Source organism: Ostrea edulis, chromosome 4, assembly GCF_947568905.1.
Source record: "Ostrea edulis chromosome 4, xbOstEdul1.1, whole genome shotgun sequence".
NCBI lineage: Eukaryota > Metazoa > Mollusca > Bivalvia > Ostreida > Ostreidae > Ostrea > Ostrea edulis.
This window is the reverse complement of record NC_079167.1, coordinates 74,584,105-74,601,841: the sequence shown is the minus strand read 5'-3', so window position 1 is coordinate 74,601,841 and position 17,737 is coordinate 74,584,105. Positions and strand designations below refer to the sequence as shown.

Here is a 17,737-nt window from a genome sequence, read left to right as displayed (position 1 = left end):
ACTTTTCCCGTTACGGATACAGATATACATGTAGCCCTGAAATTTAATGTTTCCTCTAGGAGGAATACCAATGCAGTTTGCATTTCAGCTAGGTTGGTGTACCGTGACCAACTTTAAGGCTAAAATCATATGTAGGTAAACAGTTTTGTTTTCCGTTATGGATACAGGTATTGCCCTGAAATTTAGTCACAAACTTCCTCAAAGAGAAATACAGATTATGTTTGCATTTCAGCTTAATTGGTGCGCCGTGACCTACTTTAGGGCTAAAAGTAGGTCAAATAGTTTCCTGGATACAGATATTGCACGAAAGCTTTATCATCTATTTCCCACGGGTGTATGATATACCGTTCGTGGTACTTTATTTACACAGTACTTTGATAAATTTGGACTGGTATATATAGTATATCCCTATGGTCATGAGCCAAATGTCTCACATGGAGCTATGAGCTTGATATTATATGTTTAAGGCCCTAACATCCTATGGTAGTATTGTACATGCATTTATAGATTTTATAGATTTCGAACTTTTAGTAAAATTCTCGGTCAGAGAAATTTATTTTAATACATAGGGCCCATGTTTACTGAATTTTGTATTCTTATGGTATTTATGAGATTGTTGTCTTCACATTTTCATTCAATACTTTTCTGATCAAAATTTGTTCGTTACTTTTGGCGTCAATGTAATTTTTTTCTATTTCGTCTTCTCCAGAAACCATTTTCAACCAGCTATGGCAGAGTATCCTTCGGTGAAAGGGGTTAAAAACGTCTTCGGGAAGTACAGATTCAAATTTGTTCAATTTTGGATCAGTATATACATGGGAATGTCCTTTTAAAAAGTCTTTAAAATATTTCTCAGAAACCATTCATGTTGATAGACAAGCATCCTTGGATACCATTTCCAATGTATTCAAAACGTGGCCCTCGGGGGTAAGGTGGAGTCACAATAAGGGAACAAATTCTTACATGGGATAGTTGGTCAAATGCATGCAGCCTCAGGTATACTGCAGATTCGATCAAGTCCCTTCAGATCATGACCCGGGGTGGGAGTAGGATGAGGCCATGTTACGGCACGTTCGGTCACCTGGCGACGATACGTGCGGCACATTTGGTCGCCGCCGACCAAACATGCCGCACGTATCGTCACTAGGCAACGGAATGTGCCGTGAGAGTGGACACGAATGGTCGTCAATTTTAGGCCATACCCGAGCACGAATGGTCGCCACCCAAACCACCTATCCCAAACTGACATTTCCTTTCGATTTGCAAGAAAGGTGTGTGTGCGCGTTCGTTCGTGTGTGCCTGTGTATTTGAGTGATGGTGTGAGTATGTGTGCATATATGGTATGTGCTAGCGTGCGTATGTTTGTTCATTCATGTGTAATACAGTTTGTTTTGTATAACACACGCACACATGTGCACAGATTTGTGACACAAACACAATATAAACCAAACGAAAAACCTGGGTATCTCTGGATGTAATTTGATGTGAATTTATTTTGCAAACATATGAGTGGCAACATTTTAGTAACACAATGCTCTTTGTTACATACCACCATCCTTATGGCACGCCATTTTTAAATTTATTCCTCTTTAAAGATATCTCATAAATTTTAAAACTTACAAGAAAACTCATTACATAATACAAAACTAAAAAAAAAACTCATTTCCTTTATAAGACATCTCATTTCCTTTACAAGACATCTTATAAATGATATGAGATATCTTATATATTTTTTCTTTATAAGATATCTCATTGAATATATGTGATATCTGATATCATATATCTTATAAAATATATTTATATTATAAAGATTATGATATATCTTACAAAACAAATAAGATATCTTATATATTTTATAAGATATGTTATAGAAATAAATTTATACGATGTCTTTTATTTTGTTTAATATACAAAATATCTTATAAAGTTTATGAGATATCTTACATGCAATGTAGTTTATAAGATATCTTATAAACAGGTAGTGACAGTTCCATCGCCAAACGTTCGGCATGAGGTGTTAATATCACGGGTCCTCGGATATGACCTTTAAAACGGATGTCCCATGTCACAGTAGGCGTGACACGCTAAAGAACCCTCACTGCTCAATGGCCGTAAGCGCCGAGCACTAGGCCAAAATTTGAAGCCCTTCACCGGTTTTGGTGACGTCTCCATATGAGTGAAAAATTCTCGACAGGGACGTTAAGCAAGATACAATCAATCAATCTTATAAACTGTAAATTATATGAGACATCTTATAGAATTTATTAGATATCTTATCAAAAATAGAAGATATCTCATAAATTATATAAGATATCTTTATAGAGGAATAAATATGGCGTGCTATGTATGAGCGCGCAAACACGCATACAAATACACACGAGCACACAGAGTGAAATACAAAGCATGTGCTACATTTACTACCATTTGTCATGGTTGGATAAGAAAATGAAATCTTTAGATTCGGCATAAACTACACTGCGTGCACAATTTTGATATTAATGAACATAATATTCATGAACAACAATCTACCATTTTTAAAACATGTTACCTAATGTAAAAAAAAAACAAACAAAAAAACAACAACAACAACAAAAAAAAAAAAAACATTAGTACTATGATGAATAAAATTAAAAAAGAAATTTAGGCCAACCACTGTACAATAGTTTTATGAAATTTTCAATAGCATTTGTTTTCAATGCATAATTACTATACTTTATAACTTTACACCACAGAACTGTACATTTTTTGACATGATTTGATATACTATATTCAGTTTCTTCAAGATTGCTTAGTCTACAAAACATTTTATATTTTTATATCTTCAAAGCAATGAAGGAAATAAAGTTATTAAGCAGGAGTGTGTTTTGATTACATTCAAAATAAAAACCAATAACAATACTTTTCCATTGAATATTGACTTTGCACGCCAAAGATACCATATTCCAAACCAATGAAACATTTTTACACTCATATGCAAGGTGAAGATAACGAACAGTGATCAATCTCATAACTCCTACAAGCAATACAAAATAGATAGTTGGGCAAACACGGAACCCTGGACACACCAGAGGTGGGATCCGGTGCCTAGTAGGAGTAAGCATCCCCTGTTGACCGGTCACACCCGCCGTGAGCCCCATATCCTGATCAGGTAAACGGAGTTATCCGCAGTCAAAATCAGTGTGCCAAGAACGGCTTAACAATCGGTATGAAACACGTCAGACAGCATTTGACCCAATGCGAGGTTGTATTGACGAACTAGATCGTTATAACGACCATAGAATTTTCGAAATGCTGACTTCAATCGAGACTGTTGAAATCCCTGTACCATCAACTTGTTTGTCAGTAGCTTACCTCGATTTAAAAACTGACTATATCCTGAACAAGCTCTTGCATATCGAATCAGTTGAGATATATAAACACCATATGCAGGTGATAATGGAATATTGCTACACAAATATGGGAAGTTGACGATGGAGAAGCTGAAATCATCCCGTTTGTCATACAGTTGAGTTGTCAGTTTGCCGTTAATGTCTACTTTCAATAAAATATCTAATATGAAGCAGAAGTGGACGACTCTGTGGTGTCCTTTATTTCGAGCTCACAGGGATATATCAAATCGACATATATAAGATGTCTCATATCTTCTGTTTCTAGACACAGAGAACATATGTCAGAAGATTCTTTTTTCCATTTAAAAATGTATTTTTACAGGAATGCAAGTTATGCATCAGTTTATAATTAAATTCAGCAATATTTCTATCTAAAGTTAACTTGATTTTCTGTTGATAAATGTGTTTCCACATTTTTTTTACTGACATTATATTCTTTGTGATACAAATTATGGTGCTTAGGTGATATAAACAATTTACTCAAAAGTATTTCATAATTTTTTTTTTTACATTTTTGTTTTTCAACCGTACAATATTTTTTGTATCCAATTTTTAGAATATATAGTCGTGCCATTAAACAAAAACTGCTTAAATTATTGTTCCAAATTGGTTTTCGTAATATTTCATTATTGTTCATATTTTGCACATTAGGATTTTTTTTACATTGATTAAAGTAAGTAAACACCTCTATAAAATTGTGGAAGTTTGGTAAATATATCATAGTTCTTTAAATCAGTACAATTCATTTTCAATATATATTCTAGATTTACATTATAAGCTCTTAATAGTTGATCAAGGCGTGAACGTATAAAGTTATGACCATCATTTTTTTTTTATAAATCGCGGTATCCAGGCAGCTTTCAATGCATGGAATTTAGTAAGTATATCTATTACTCCAATACCGCCATCTTCTATTTTACCAATCAATGTTTTTCTTTTTATTCTATCTTTTGACCCCCATAGAAAATTAAAAATAATTCTGCATAGCTGTTTAATAAAAGTTTCACTAGGGAGGGGTAGGATAGATGCAACATAAATGAATTTGCTTATGCCTAAAGTATTAATGCATTGTAAAGCGCTTTGAGCAGCATACGCTGGAAAAAGCGCTATATAAAACCAATCATTATCATCATTAATTATTTCAGTTTTACCAAAAATTGTTAAGTTTTCTCTTTTTCCATGACTCAAAAAGTTTTTGCATTTTTTCACTTTTATCAATCCAGTTTCTTTTGTAACATTCTTCTTTATCTACATCAATATATATTCCAAGACATTTTACAGATGATGTATTTTCTTTTATTCTCTCAATTTTTTCTATGTTACGATGCAACCTACGTGGACCTGTCGATATACATTCGATTTTATCCACATGTAGCTTTGATCCTGTATGTTTGGAAAATTCATTGAGTTTACTCATGAAAACACAAAAATTCATTTCAATTTTTATAATTTTGAAAAAAAAAGTTTCTTTGCAGCAAGTGTCATTAAATTCAGTATTAATGTTCCACACTGCAGTGGGTATTGAAATCTTGAATTTGTATGTAACGTGAAAAACGTTATTTTAACGATAACAAATCAATGTAGCACAAAAAGCGCATGACGTCTCTGGACGTTCTTCTGTTGGAATCAAATCACAAAACTAAAACAGTAAAAATTCAAATTTATGACATGGAACTCCGATTAGTTAATACGAAATTTCCGTAAATATATTTATGTCTCCTCCTTACTTTACAACAAAAACTCTATGTATGTTGAAAAGAAATTTATTGATCAAATAAATCTTGATCAACAATTCAAACATGTAATTGGAACAAACAGAAAAAATAACTACCAAAAAATATTCCTAGGACTACATGCAACTATCCAACACACATGTGAATAAAGCAAATACAAAACAAATAACAAAATTGCACTCGAGCAATTCAAAACATAAATAAACAAAAGCTTACTTACTCTTTAGACAATGGGCATACTTAAATTTACAATTACCCTGAATTTTTCCAGAAAAACTGACAGACCGAAGTAAAATTTACACATATAAAATACATATCTATTACTGGCATTCCATGTAAGTCAAGAAAACAAATAATAACTGTTGGAATCAAATCACAAAACTAAAACAGTAAAAATTTTAATTTATGACATGGAACTCCGATTAGTTAATACGAAATTTCCGTAAATATATTAGAAATTGTACATCTGATTGTTCTTGGAACATACATTACAATATATCATTTCATTGAATACATGTACTACACGCTAATAAATGTAAAAACAAATAAGTCATTGTTCGTAAAAAGATAGCATAATTAGACATGATTTGAACCTACGATATTTCATTCACGAGGCGTAATTTGGATGGAACAAACAATATATTGTACATTCAAGAAGGTGACCAAGTCCAGGTTTGTTTGAAGCAAGTGATCAGCAGAATCATTCAATGTTCCCGAAGTCTCGTATTAAAGAATGAATATCCAAGAGTGGATATTTCCTTTCAACAACAATACGTAAACATTGGGTGACTTTCATAGGAAACGGTAGTTCGAGGTGCTCACATATATGTTGTTCCTCACCTTCGACCTTTATCACGTCACAACAAAGTTCTTCCTTTTCGGAAATCAAGTTCAGGTTCCCACCAACAATACACAGTGATCCGTGGTCCATGTAAAGTCCAAAGTCCCTTTTGGAAAAGCCCTTGATCTTTCGCAGTGTGTGACGTTCCTCCTTACCACTGAAAGATATTATATCCCCATTATCGCAGACGACATGGACAGTGTCGTCGAATTTTACAGCATTTGTGAATTTAGGGGACCTGGGGAGGTTTGCAATTAATGTGCACGTGCCAGTCCTAGTGTCGAAACACTGTATCCCGGCTGTTTTCGCTGCAAAGCTTAAACAACCTCCCAAAATAAAAACTTTCTCGCCCATGACTGCCGCGGAGCATTTATCAACCCCGTGATTGAGTTCTCCAACCGATTCCCATTTCTCGGTCTCCATGTCATATCGTTCGATGCTACTTAAAGTCCCGAAGTTGTAGCCACCAAGTACATAAAGCGAGTCTCGCACTGCCACCATTGAGTGTCTATATCTGCCGCAGCACATCGGCGAGCGCTTACTCCATTGTGAAAATTTGGCGGAATATCTCAAGCAAGAGGTCATATTCGAAGTTCCACCGGTTATGAATATGTCGTTACCATAAGAGCAAGCTGCAAAGTCGTCTCCAAGTGGGGTATGGATCGGTTGAAGCGCAACCCACCTTTTGTTTGAAAAGCTGTATCCCATGAACTCTGTAACAATCAAACCATCGCTGGCAAGGCGTTTCCCTACAACCGCTAGAACCATTTCTTGCTCAGCGTTGTATCTGTACGGTTTCTCATCCCACATCAGCTCCTGGCGCCGGGAAGGCAAGGCGTGGTACTTGATTGCATTTTTGACTTCCTTATGACAACTTTCATGCTCAAGAATATACGGATGTTGATCTAGGTGATCCAACAAGTATTCAAGACTGACTGAAGTAAGTCGAATGTTTTCAAAGAGATCTGGCAAAGCAACTTTTCGACGAGTTTCGTCCGCTTCTATCCAACGAAAGAGAGCCTTGCAAACAATCTCTTCCCCAGAGGAGATAAGACGTTCGTCGCGTAATATGAGGTCCAATTCGTCCTTTTCAAGCTTTAAAAAGTCGTCACTTTGACTAATTTCGTCGAAATTGGATAAGAGAAATGGTTGACTACTTTCTGTCAGTGACTCTATGTTATGAGATATCCCTAGTTTCCAGACCCCCAAACAGTTGTTGACGTCGACGTTACCCAGGATGAACTCTTCACACTCAAACTGTAAATGCGCAATCTGGAGCATAGCGGAAACCTGCAGGAGTTCCCCGACGTTGTCTGGTTCTATGATATCTTTTCCAAAATAGATGTACTGCAGGACTTTATCGAATGTCTGAGAGCTAACGTTGTGAATAGTTGTGGACATGGAGTTGGACTCCATCATCCCAGAGGAGAACATGACGTCAAAGTAGGAAGATACAGATGACAGGACCACTCGGTGACACCGGAAGGACTGGTCTTCCACATGGATGATGACATCCGTAAACCGCTGCGTTTTGTACATTTTACGGATGCCTTCCAGCAAACAATCACAAACGTTTGACGGTGCTTCTTCCATTTTCACTTTCTTCTTCTTTTCTCTCCCCAAGTCTGTAGAATAAAAGCAACAACATTAATTTGATTTCTTTGTATTTGCCATTAGTACAATGTATGTATATTAGGTTTCTTATAATCCTCACAGTACAAACTGACTGGGATTACTTGTGTTTAGGTAGCAGGGGACAGTTTCGCACTATAGGCCCCGGTCAACTTTTTCAAAAAATGGAAATACCCCATATTTGAAGTGATATTACATGTGTAAAAATGTATACAATAATTTTAGGATGCATGTCAAATGTAGCTGAGTGCTTATAAAAATGTTGATATACAACATGTAGGTGTCACCATGATTCCTAGCATATAGATGGGTGCAAATACGAAACTAAGACACGTGGTCGGTTGCTGAAGAAATTCCGGTGAAAACATGCAGGGTCTAGCAAAAGGTCTGTAGCTGTGAGGGAAGGTGGATGACCCCATATGAGAGGTAGATTTTTGAGAAGGGCAGATAGGGTTCTTGATTGTGCACAGTGTCTAAATCCCCGTGTTTGGTACTGTGATGGTGTGTGTGTGTGGGGGGGGGGGGGGGGGTGCGGATTAGCCCAAATTAGGGAAAATTAAAGCAAAAAAGGGAAATCTGCTCAGAGCATGTTTTGTGCACCAGCGCCAGTATTTATAGATTACATGTAATTTAGGGTCATAATTTATTAGCTACACTAATATGAAATACAAGTATTGACATAAAAGGGAAATATGATTTTTCATTAGTCTGTCATAATCTGACTTTGCTGTATACCCCCTATCCACATGTTTCAAACCCAAAGAAACTGTCCCCTGCCACCTTAGTTTCTGTAGAACATGTGTTGTAGATATATACTGATAGACAGCCAGCAAACTTAGTAACAAATACTATTCATTTATATCCATACAGATAAATATCATATGTCGAGATTCTAGTATAACAGCGTGATATTAAAAGCAGTCTAAGATAATGATGTTCGCCGTGTATGTTGTTGTATTTCCGCGTCTTTCTGATTTCTAAATCCTAACCCTAAATCGGTGATAAGCTTTAGCCAACGTTTGTTTGGGCCAATGTTTCTTTGGGGAATTAGAATTAGGATTCTTTCTAAGGATTAATTAAACAACTTTGTCCATTTTTAAAATTATAACTGAACAATCAAGATCTAGTTATCCCCTGCGGCATTTTACAGGATTTGTTTTTACGTGTCAACAAGTCTCAGAAATGAACATCGCCTTAAAACATGTTTTGTATTGTACGTTAAGACCCCAAGGCCCGCTGATCAGGGTGTCAATTATCGTGTCACCGCCAAACAAACTGTACCACAATGTCAACTTTTGTTTGTTTATTGACCAATGGAGCCCCGTGGCTCATAGGTAAGCTGTGTACAATACCAGCAAATGGCAGAGGATTAAGAAATACAATATGTAAACATGTAATTATCAGATAAAAAGTTGTAATAAATCAAAGTAACTAAAACTGAAACATCATAAATGGCAACTAACATATGCCGCTTCTCTTTGTTTGGCTGCCTTCAATAAATACTGACAAAGCAACTTAATAGTTGTTATATATACTAAAAAGTTGTACAAGTCTGGATTTTAAAAAAAAACAACATTGTGTTTTATAATTTGAACTCGTTCATGCATAATATGTGCAAAAACAATTCAAGGTAGACATCTTTAATATGAAGATTGAGAGGACCCCCCACCCCCGAAACTCCATAATTTTAGTATCAAACAACGTTAACGTCCTTGATTTTGTCTATTTCTGCAGTATAAATTTTCTCTACTTGATTTGCCTAAAATGAAATTGTTTTTCACTTTTTATGACCAAAATCTGCTGTCTAATGTGTTCATAGGGTTTCACAAAAAATTAAGGCTATTGTCAAAGCAGCTCACTTTAGAGAGCTTACTATTTGTTTTGTAAACAAAGACTGCGTTGTGTTACTGTTTACGGAGTTTCCAAAAGAAATTAATATCGATCTAAGTTTATTATCACTGTTCGCGTATTATTTAGGTAAAATGTGTCTTTTAAAAGTTAATTTTGTGACTGAGCAAAAATAAGGTACACTTTATATCACAAAATTAACATTTCAATGCTTTGTTTGTAAACAAAAGGACTCGATTTTGATATTGTTTTTATCCTTGCATTCAGAAGGCCAAATTTTTGTCAGTCAACATTGAATGAGTTATATTTCAAATGTTTAACATAAAAATTGAAAAATAGTTTTATCAAAAAACGTGAACGTGCGATTCTGACTTGAAATAAACTTTAAAATCCACCAATGACGTCATTCTTTTGTTCGAACACTCCATTATTTTTCAGGAATGGAGAGTTCGGAAAGTAGGTCAACCTTTATACAAGTAGATATAAATGCATGCAACAAAAGAATGAAAAACGTAAGACATGATTAAAATTAAATTAAAATTTAGTTTTTATTAATGTTTACAGTGGATTTTAAGTGGGTCAATGTATTCGTATCACTCCATTCCTTAAAAGCAATGGACCTCGGCCCCTTCGGGGCCTCGGTCTATTACTTTTAAGGAATGGAGCGATACTCGTACATTAACCCTTACGTAATACGTACGCCTTAATACCACGGTCACCATAACAATGGTCAAAAGTACAAACATACATTAATATCTACCATTGTTAAAGAAGTTTTGAATTAAATTCAATGTACATGCATCTGAATGATCTGCTCCCTAATCGCATCGATAAATGAAATATTGAGCATTATGGAGGATTATATGATATGTTAAAACGACTTATATCAGGCTGTATATATTAGGCAATCGATGTTCAGGTAAACGAAACGTTTATTCTGCCCACATTTTTTTTTCATGCATACCTGGTGCAAATATAAATCATTCTAATAACTGATAAAGTGATAATGAAGCGTTTGTTAAATATTTTCTTCTATTTCAGGGGGGGGGGGGGGTTATTTTAAAACAGTCATTGCAATTCAGAATTTGAAATACTGGCAGTAGAAGCAACGAGTAAGTTACATATAAATTAGATGCATTACATTGCTAAAAAAAAAAAAAAAAATGCATAATTACCTTGAAATCCGTTGAAATCAAGCGCTCGTCGGCTGTTTGCGGGGTTGCATAAATAACGCGGACATGTGCTCTGTACGTTGATTGAATGGACCCTTGTCCCTACACGTTTAATCTTATATCCTGAGGTGACGTAATATGACATAATGCGTTACGGTGAGTAATCAGCTGACATTGTATTTTCCAGCACTGATAACGGTCGATTTTCCATACGGTATCGATCGCAATATTGATTGGCGAATGGCGCTTTAGGCTGTCATAATTAAACTGCAGGACCCTGCTCAATAAGTCCGAGACTGGCTGGGAATTTAACGAAACTTGCTGCGAACAAACGTGTTTTGGGGGAAAGGAATAATGAAATTTAAGAACAAATAATTTATTATTTATAAATTTAAGTTCAATCATTTTAGATCTTTAAATTTTTTGTAAATCTATGAGTTGGCAGGAATTGGGAACACAAGTATAGGTTGTTGCAAGGTCAGTTTTGGTTTCCAAGGTGCGAGTGTGTATTTTGTGAAATGATGAAGAGCAGAATAAAATGCCGCCCCCCCCCTCTCTCTCTCTCTCTCTGTGTGTGTTTTATATATGCACTTTGTACATCACGACTTTTGTAGAATCCAACCATAATTAACAAATGCAGTTCAGAGCAATTTAAAGAAACATATCTCTCTCATTAGAATTTCGTCGCAGTTTGGATGTTGAAACTGGAAGATACCAGGGTGAGAGCAGGTATCATAGATTATGTGAGTTTGTGACACCCAACAGATTGAGGGTGGATTTAATTTTATCTTACAGTGTCTTAAATACTCCATCTAAGGAAAATACCTCGGAGAATACTATTACAAATCGTCAAGTTGATATAAATTACTTGTTGGGTTCACAACGCACAATTACCCTGGCTGCTCTGGGAAAATATCTTCATTATGCTACGGCCTCTGACAACAGTTTCCCGGGTCTTAGCCACTACCTCGGGACAATAGTGTTGACTGTTTCCCGAGTAGACATGAAATAATTGTATATTATTGTTAAATACTACTTTCCAATTATGCATTGAACTATTCATAAAATCATATATATATATATATATACATATCTACAAGGAAATGGACGTGTAGAACACTTGATCCGGGGTTTCACCTATCCCCCTTTAAGTGATAAGTATGTATTATCTTATTGTTACATTTTAATACTGATGAGCTGTACTGTCCAAAGTTCTATCATAGGCACTTGAAATGTGGATAGCTTGTATAGATCTTATGTATATACCCCACCCCCCACCCCCCTTTAGAATGAAATTATTTTATATAGAACCATAAATGTATCCAAAATGTTATTTCACCAATCCTACGAATATCAAACAAACAAAGCATTGCTTCTAAGGTGATCCATCGAATAGCGTTTATTAATATAAAAACAACTACATGTGTTATACTTATATAAACAACTAAGCATATAATTCGGGTTTTCTATCACATTGTGTATGCAAATATACAAAAAATTCAGGTATGTTATTATACGTGTGTATTTTGTAAACTTCTTTTATGACAACCATTTAGATGCAATGTCGCAGTTTGTATACATGCAGGCCTGCTGCATACTATTATATTTAATATATGTTTGCTTGTTGGATGTATGCGATTTGTGATTTTGCATCTATATATTATGTAATTAAGTATACCACTTCTTATGGTTGATATTTTATCTGTCATACAATTTTAACATAAGTACTAACTCACCACTTATCACATTATGCATCTTCAGTTTTATACACATAATACATACTATCGAATAAGAATTATGGAGCCATGTCGTGCTACGAGCTGGATCTAGCTACAGAAACATGGTACAGGGTCTGAGGTGTAGCACCTGACGACGACCTCAAAATTCATTCCTGACGACGATCTCAAAATTGTTGTCTGGCATAATTTATGATTAACAACTAGTGGCACTCTATTATCAAATTTTCTTTGGCGACCCTACCCTAATTCTTTTCTGTATATATTTTAGTTATTTCACATGTATATACATACCTACATCCGTATTACTATTACCTGTTACTAATATGACTAATTATTACCTTCTATTAAAATCCATATAAATATTAAATATTCTGTTATTTATAAAATATTATAATAAATTAAACATAAATTATTATTAAAATTATTAAATAAATCAAAAATCATTATTTAAATTATTAAATAAATTAAAGAAAATTAAATATAATTATTATTAATGTTATTAAATAAATTAAATACAAATTATTACTATATAAATTATTAAAATAAAGTTTTAAATAAATTAAATAAAAATTCTTATTAATATTAAAAAATATTATTAATATTATAAATTAAATAAAACTTATTTCATATATTTAATAAAATCCTTAAATAAAATAATAAATTTTCAGTTTCAATTTTATTACTTATTTATGATTTTCAATTTTATTACTTATTTATAATTAAATCGATATCATTTTAAATTTTTTTTTAAATAAAATATAAGTTACTTCTTTATTTCATTATAATTTATGATATATGTGTCCGGCCATCAAAAGACAGTACCACAGTCATCAGACGTGTTGATACACGATGGTCCTTATTTATTTATTTTTAAACCATGGGACAACCCCATACGTACCATACGGAGCATATGTATGTTACTACAACACACTTCAACTTCACTATGTTGCTGCATTTGGGAGGTGTTGGAGGGTGAGGCTGGATCGCAATGAGATGGATAGTATTATGGATGATAATACAGTCACCAATGGGTTAACGGTATATAGTTAACCAATCCTTCGAATATCAAACAAACCCTAGCAGGTTTCTATCAAGACTGTGTATAGACGTCAACCAGAGCACCACCCTACCAGGTTTCTATCAAGACTGTGTATAGACGTCACACAGAGCACCACCCTAGCAGGTTTCTATCAAGACTGTGTATAGACGTCAAACAGAGCACCACCCTAGCAGGTTTCTATCAAGACTGTGTGTATAGGCGTCAACCAGAGCACCACCCTAGCAGGTTTCTATCAAGACTGTGTACAGACGTCAACCAGAGCACCACCCTAGCAGGTTTCTATCAAGACTGTGTATAGACGTCACACAGAGCACCACCCTAGCAGGTTTCTATCAAGACTGTGTATAGACGTCAAACAGAGCACCACCCTAGCAGGTTTCTATCAAGACTGTGTGTATAGACGTCAACCAGAGCACCACCCTACCAGGTTTCTATCAAGACTGTGTATAGACGTCAAACAGAGCACCACCCTAGCAGGTTTCTATCAAGACTGTGTCTATAGACGTCACACAGAGCACCACCCTAGCAGGTTTCTATCAAGACTGTGTCTATAGACGTCACACAGAGCACCACCCTAGCTGGTTTCTATCAAGGCTGTGTGTATAGACGTCACACAGAGCACCACCTGAGCTTGTTTCTATCAAGACTGTGTGTATAGACGTCAACCAGAGCACCACCCTAGCAGGTTTCTATCAAGACTGTGTATACGCGTCACACAGAGCACCACTCTAGCAGGTTTCTATCAAGACTGTGTGAAGACGTCACACAGAGCACCACTCTAGCAGGTTTCTATCAAGACTGTATGTATAGACGTCACACAGAGCACCACCCTAGCAGGTTTCTATCAAGACTGTGTATACGCGTCACACAGAGCACCACCCTAGCTTGTTTCTATCAAGACTGTGTGTATAGACGTCACAGAGAACCACCCGAGATGGTTTCTATCAAGACTGTGTATAGACGTCACACAGAGCACCACCCTAGCAGGTTTCTATCAAGACTGTGTGTATAGACGTCAAACAGCACCACTCTAGCAGGTTTCTATGAGTATTTTTTTTACACGATTTAGAGAGCATTCTCGTTGAAAATAACTGATATTATTTGAACGAGTTAACTTCGCCAGTACAGTGTACATAACTCAATGTGAAGAGAGGAATTAACATCTTCACGCTTTTTGTTTGTTTGGTTGTGGTTCCATGAAAACCGTAACCTATTTATGACATCTATACTATTCTTTACCGCCCACAAATTACATAATACTATTGTTCTGTCTTTATCTACAAGTACAATTACATTTTATTATGAAAGGCGTCAGAGTGGATCAACTCTTATTCCATCTCTTTCATCAATTGGCAAATATGCCCGACAGGTATTTTTCTAGAAAGAAAACATTTATAGCTAACAGCTGCAATAATGAATAAACTTCTGTGTTCGTATCTCCAATCTCCTACCCCCCATTTTTGTTCCTTAATTTACTTTTGATAGATTACTTATCAATGCATTATCATTATATGATGAAAACCTTGAAGTGCAACCAAGGGCTGTATAGACGGTGATTACCTCCCATTATCGTGTGAAAATAGTTAAAAGCAAACATTACGTACGACGAAGAGATTTCACTGTAAAAAAGAAAATGATGATAAAAATATTCAAAAAAAAAAAAAAAAAAGAGTCTGCACAGACATACATGTATATTAATACTACAGTCTTGTGCAAATGACAGGATTCAGCACAGTTAACATTTCAAGGTACAAGTATCGCAGAACGATTGGCCAGACAGCATATTAAATTTCAAAAGTTTTTGTCCAAAGTTACTTGCTTAAGATATCATATACTGCAGTGACGAAATATTTGTGTGAACAAAATTTCATATTTTTCCCAAAGTGCAATTTGATTGCTATTTGAATTCCATACACTTCGTTTATTTTTTTAATCTTGTATAAGCGGAAACATTTAATATCAATGTTCAAAGATTTGTCATTATTTAGCATTATGCGCCGGATGAAAACTACATGTAATGATTTTTGTTTTTGGTAATTATCTATCTCCTTTGTCTTTGTACAATAATCCGAGGCATAATAAAAAATTAAAGAATATTATGCTGTAAATAATCATGTTTAATCAATGAATTTTATAATTTTGTCAAGAGCCATTTATTTATGGTTCTATAGAGTAAAATTGATCTATCCCTCGTTAGTGCATTATCAAAGTGACTGTCGATGGAAGTCTTTATCTATTGATTGCATATTTGGATGGTGTTCCCAGTAAATGTCGGTCAATCATGAGAATGTTGGCCATGTCATGAAGATATATTTATGTGTTTATCTCTGGAATGTGTGTACTTGTCTTTTACATATTACGATATCTACAGGAAAATAAACCATATTTACTCGCAATATATTATTACGTCGTTCTGTACATACTGATTTTGACTACGGATTACTCCTATTTCCTGCTCACGGCGGGTGTGACAGGGCAACAGGGGTGCTTACTCCTCTTGGACACATGATCCCATTTCTGGCGTTTCCAGGAGCCTGTGTTTGTCCTACTCTTATATTGTATTCTTTATATGAAACTTCGTTATCTTCACTTTTTCATCTTAATTCTTCCAAAGTTTAAAAAACAATGTAGTGATGAAATTACCGTACGTAATATTCAGTTAAGAAATAGATTTTATTTCTGAAAATAGTATGAACTGCGATGCCTCACGTCGGCATTCTTCATGAGGCGCGTTAGATCTTCATAAAAAGTAGATAAATATTTCAGGATGTGCTTGGCGACGCACATTAGTACTATCCCAATATTGCTTGTTTGTTTTATGTCCCTTCGAGAATGTTTCACTCATACTGAGGCTCATCAGCTGTAGATGAAGTACCACAAATTTAGAACTATACTTAGCGCCCAGGGTCGTAGCAGTGAGCGTTCATTTCATGAAGCGAGTTAGTTCTTCATGAAAAGTATGCCGGTGTTGCAGTTCATACTCTCATGCATTTTCAAAAATGAAATGTATTTACAATTTACTGTCATATCTGTCAAAATCCCTAGTTGTTAAAATAGACGTTCTATATTTATAAAGTAGATCTGTATTCACACGTGGTGTTTTCAATTGCAGCGCGTTCACGAGGAAAAACCAATCGTTACCACTTGTAAAGATATCAAAGGCAAAAACTTACTTATAATATACCGTATATTGGGAAGGGAGAATAAACAAATATAGCCTATAGCGATCTTTCACTTTCATCCATTATCTAGTTATAAGGATATTCACGTCGTATAGATACTGCCACACAGAGTTTCTAAATATTTCAGGATGCGCTGGTCAACACGCATTAGTAATATACCGATATTGCTTATTTGTTTTACGTCCCTTCGAGAATCTTTCACTCATAACGAGATGTCACCAGCTGTAGGTGAAGTACCACAAATTCAAACCTACGCTTAGCGCTCAAGGCTGTTGCAATGAGGGTTCTTTAATGTGTCAATGCTTTTTTTCCGTTTGTAAGGTCATATCCGAAAAACCCGTAATTCTCACTTCCAAATGCTGAAAATAAAAAGCAGTAGCTCAGTGGTAGAGCGTTTGTTTCGTAACCACGAATATTACATATGCCTCTGAAATAGAAAGCATGAATCCCGCCACCCAAATTGATAATATGATGTACCCTAAATTCTCACCATGTTGAAGAGGGTGTTTTTCTACTCGCTTTGTCAATATCAATATGGCATCCCAGTGGTTTCCACGCGTTAGTTGGTGCACGCGTCTGTAAAACCCCTTAATATTAATATATTTTGTCAGTTTTATGTTATACTATCTTTTGGTGAAATACTGACAATACATGTAACCACGTGTATGGTATTCATTCTTTGAGAGATCCAAAACCCTCTATCTTACTGATCACATTGGTTTGATGTTTAATGTTAATAACCAACAGCTGTACTGCTAGGGAATAAATGTAAATGTTCTCACGTAGAGCGCTAATATTAATGACATAAAGCACTATTTGAATTTAGATTTTTATCCACAATCGATCTTTAAATCTCGCCCCTTACATATATACTTCATTTTGCCAATCATTTCATTTAAAATCTAATAAAAAAAAATGTTAGATTTCGTGTCCATTACTGACTTCATTTGTTTCGGTAAATTTTTATGTAGTATGATTTTTTAAGGTTGCGTAATCTGTGCGGCCGAGTTTTGAAAGGCACGGTTTTGACTAGGGTCTCTTTATCAACACTACAAATTACCAAATTGAAAATTTACACACATTTACTCTCTCGTTTAAAATAAGAATGTTGTTGTGTTAGCCTCGCAGGAGAATACATATG

At 35.1% G+C, this 17,737-nt stretch overlaps 1 protein-coding gene across 1 annotated transcript; it reads right to left on the bottom strand.

Moving 5' to 3' along the window:
- Nucleotides 1–5,012: 5,012 nt before the first annotated feature.
- LOC125670502 (kelch-like protein 24) lies at nucleotides 5,013–10,807 on the bottom strand. The gene is made up of 2 exons (XM_056163761.1): nucleotides 10,619–10,807; nucleotides 5,013–7,588 (listed from the first exon to the last, which is right to left on the bottom strand). Exons 1-2 carry the CDS (start codon nucleotides 10,758–10,760, stop codon nucleotides 5,823–5,825), a joined length of 1,908 nt encoding a protein of 635 aa, XP_056019736.1. The 5' UTR covers nucleotides 10,761–10,807; the 3' UTR covers nucleotides 5,013–5,822.
- Between the last annotated feature and the right edge of the window lie 6,930 nt (nucleotides 10,808–17,737).